General features: G+C 36.6%; 1 protein-coding gene across 1 annotated transcript; it reads right to left on the bottom strand.

The window, feature by feature from the left end:
- Positions 1-2791: 2791 nt before the first annotated feature.
- Positions 2792-3757, bottom strand: LOC112304352 (olfactory receptor 13C4). The gene has a single exon (XM_024559952.3). It carries the CDS (start codon positions 3755-3757, stop codon positions 2792-2794), a length of 966 nt encoding a protein of 321 aa, XP_024415720.3.
- Positions 3758-4285: the final 528 nt, after the last annotated feature.

Genomic DNA, 4285 nt, shown 5'->3' with positions numbered 1-4285 from the left:
GATATGATTTGCTAAATTTTTAATGATTATTGAATATATACCCATGAGTAATATTGGTCTATAATTTTCTTTTATAGTAATAGTCTAGTCTTGTCAAGTTTTGCTGGTACCAGGGTATGTTGACCTCATAAAAAAGTTCACAGGTATTCTCCCAGACACAGAAATTTATCCTCTGTTTTCCAAGTGCATGCAAGTGTTTTTATAAGATAAATATTGTTTATTCTTTAAATTGGCAAAATTCACCAGCAAAGCTGCCCAGGTTACAATAATAGCCCCTCTTCATTCCCTAAAATGTTGAATTTGTGCTTTCACTTCTTCCCCTAATAAGTGAGCTGGAGGTTTAACAATTTTATTAACCTTTTCAAATAGCCAACTTCTGACTTTGTTCATTTCTCTCTCTCTTTTTTGGGGGGGGTGTTTATTTTCTTACTCACTTACTTCAGATCTTTATAATTTCCTACTAAATACTTTTAAGTTAATATTTTTTCTAGCTTCATGAGTTACAATCTTATGCAACTTGAAAACTTCCTTGTTTCTTATTATACTCATTTAAAAACTCTTATGTGTAAACATCACTTTAGCTGGATCCCACAAATTTGACACTGTATTTTCATAATCATTCAGTTGTTTCCCTTGTGATTTCTTTTTTGACATTTTTTAATTTAGAAGTGTATTGTTTAATTTATAAATATTTCCAAATTTTCTAATTATTTTGATATTGGTTTAAAATTTCATTCTGTTGTGGTCAGATAAAAAGATCTCTGTATGTTTTCAGTGTTTTGAAATTTATTGAGACTTCTTTTAAGAACCAGCATATCTCCACCTTGGTGAATGTTCCAGAGTCACATGAAAAAAATTGTATTCTACAACTGGAGAATAATGTTTTATAAGTGTCAATGGATCAGTTTGCTTGATAGTGTTTTTTAATTTTCTAAATCTATGCTGAATCTGTGTTTACTTATTCTCCCAATTAGTAAAGGTGGATGTTAAAAATCTCTAGAACTAAATATAAATTTGTCTATTTTTCCTTTAGTCGTGTTAATTTTTGCTTCATGGATTTGAAGCTATGCTATTAGCTACATACACATTTAGCTGTTCTTGAATGTTCATAAAGATTTGACCTTTTAAAATCATTTATTTCTCATAATATACTATTGCTTGAAGTTGGTTTGCCTGCTATCAATATAGCCATTCCAGCTTTGAAGCAGGACCAGGTACATGTGCCTAAAACCTTGCTAGTATAAGCCAAATTAAAAAAAAAAAATTAAACATGGATCAGATTGAAGTGTCGGGCTTATTCAAGTGGGGATGGACAGAAGTTAAAAAGCATCCCCACAGAGTTTTGTACATACCTGTCTAAACAGAATGAAAAGCAGTACCCGTTGTAGTCCAAACCAGAGGAGAAGGGCCAGCAGCTAGAGGTTTTGTGCAGTGACAACACACCAACCCAGGGGAGAGTAAATGGGCAACAAGACTTTAGTGACCAGATCACTCAGGTCAAAATCTGGATTTACCCAAGACTATGGATTGGCAAAGAGTACAGCTCTTAGCTAGGAGGTCTGCAGTTATATTATGATTCTAAAAACCAGCAGGAAAGAGAAAATGTAGGTAAAAAAATTAGGCTGAAACTAGGTGTCACAATGGCTGGTGATGTGGACCAATGATACGCTGTGCTTAGCCATGGCAGAAGAATCAACAGAAATAAAAAATGTAATAGGTTTACTGAGGAGCTTCAACTCACTGGAACATAAAATGAATGGATTTTTCCTCCTATTTGCTAATTTCAGCCCTCTATCAGAGCCTGAAAAACATTTCAGACCAGCTAAAATATTTCTGGTTATTTTCACCTCTAAGATATCTATCCTCCAGCTCTTCTCTAAACTCACTTAGTCTACAGACCAAAGGAAAAAAGCTCAGCAAGACTCCATTCATCAAACTAGACATAGGTTCTCCCTTTCAGGCACCCAAAACCTCAACAGGCCCTTTGGTAGCACCCTATTATTTCGCTTGGATAGCAAAGGTCTTCCCATTCTTTCATGGGGATAGTAGTGAAACACCTCTCACCATTTATTGAACACTCTGCCTGATTTACAAGTCTTCTTTGATTCCATCTTCCCTTTTCTTGATGTTTTCTTTATACGTAGAGAGAAGGTCAAGGAGGAGTAGCTGAACTTAATAACTGGTAGCTTAAAAAATATAAGAGGTGGTAGTTACTGTCTTTTACCTTCAGTGGGAGTCTTCACTTTAGTCCTAAATTCTGAGTCAACAGGAAAAGTCAACTTCAGCATCTTTTATAAAGGCAACTACTACATGAACTTAGTACTATGCTGGTGCTTTGAGCAAATTAATCTTTATAATAATGCTGGGAGTAGTGTTTAATTACTCCCCTTTTGCAAATAAAGAAGCAAAAATTTATAAAAGATGAATAATTTTCCCAATATTGATATAAGTAGGTTGTAATACAACAGAATATATACTCCTGCCTCTCTGTTTCCAAAGCTTATTGTGATGTTTTTCACTGTGTAGCCACCCAATACACCAATAACACTCATTTCAGATACCAGCAGGGTAGAATTATAAAGGAATTCATTGTCTTTGTGAGATATGAATCGGGACCTATTAGAATCTGACTTTATAGCAGATGACTCTTCTCAGTAATTGAAGCTAAGCTGAGCAAGTGAAGACGAAAAATAGAAACTTATCTGTATAACTTTTTGCTTTCCATAAGAAGTTCCTCAGTGATGGACCAATGATGCCATTTCCATTCTTAATACACTAAAGACCCACATTCTCATTTGGTCTTATGGTTAGCAGCTTTACAACTCAGCAAATATTTCACAGCAGCTTTTACATCCTTATTTCTCAAGCTATAGATTATAGGATTTAGCATGGGGGTCACTACCCCATAGAACATGGAAACAAGCCCCTCCATAGCTTGCACATTGTCTTTTCCAAGGAGGTTTTGGGACTTGGGTTTGGCATACATAAAGAAGATGGTACCATAAAATATGATCACCACAGTCAGATGTGCTGAGCAGGTGGAAAAGGCCTTGCGTCTCCCTGTGGCTGAGTTCATTCTCAAGATGCTGTAGAGGATGAACATGTAGGAGAAAAAAATGACCAACAATGGAAGAACCAGGAACGCCATATTTGACACCGCTAGGGTAACAATATTGAGGGATATATCAGCACAAGCTAGCTTCAGGACAGCTAATATTTCACATAAGAAGTGATTAATAATATTATTCCCACAGAAAGGCAATTGCATGGCAAGAGATGTTTGCACAACCGAGTTGATTCCACCAGAGAGCCATGACACGGAAGCCATCAGTACATATGCCACCTTGCTCATGATGATGGGGTATCTCAGAGGGTTACAGATGGCCACATAGCGGTCAAACGCCATCATGCCGAGGAGCAAACACTCTGTTGACCCCATTGCAAACCCAAAGAACATCTGCACTGCGCATCCAGAGAAGGAAATGTTTCTTTTCTTTGAGATTAAGCTCACCAAAGTGGAGGGAACAGAGGAGGATGTGTAGCAGATATCCAGGAGAGAGAGGTTGCCCAGGAAGAAGTACATGGGGGTGTGGAGACGGGAATCAAAGATGCATGCTATGATCAGAACACCGTTGCCAATCAGAATCACTAGATACATAACTAGGATTAGAGCAAAGAAAATAATCTCAAGTTTTGGGTACCCAGAGAGTCCCAGAAGAATGAATTCTTTCACAAATGTCTTGTTTATTATATCCATGTCTTAGCTTTCAGATATTAAAGGTAGACCTAACATAAAATATTTTCACTACCAAGCAACAAATGTAACAGATGTCTTGAATAGGCATTACTCTAGGTTGATATAGAGTGTTTTCTTTGATTTCTGTCATCTGCTTCTAACATATGTTGTCTTCCACAGTTTGGGCCTAGAATACAATGATAATGGGATGTTGAGAGTTTCTGTGTCCTGTGCCTACTGTGTTCAGATCTTCCTAGGATCAGAAGCAAATTCAGAAGAAAACTCTCCTCCTATTAATTACATCCTAAGTTTAGTTTTCTAAAAGACCTTAGCATAATTAGACAACAGACCCGATTTCTTCATTTAGCCAGGCCCAGTGAGAGAGTAGCAGGGAAGGCAAAAGACAACTGAGCAAGGACAAAAATGTTGATTTGACGTTGAATAGAAATTTTCAGAAAGGTAAAGCAAGTTTGATTTTTTCGAATATTTGTTTACCTGGCATTCTGTAAATCCTTTTAGTCAGTTAAATGATGTGTTTATATAGGGCTG

This window comes from Desmodus rotundus, chromosome 1, assembly GCF_022682495.2.
Source record: "Desmodus rotundus isolate HL8 chromosome 1, HLdesRot8A.1, whole genome shotgun sequence".
Taxonomy (NCBI): Eukaryota; Metazoa; Chordata; class Mammalia; order Chiroptera; family Phyllostomidae; genus Desmodus; species Desmodus rotundus.
The sequence above is the reverse complement of the archived record's forward strand: the minus strand, read 5'-3'. Positions and strand labels throughout refer to the sequence as shown.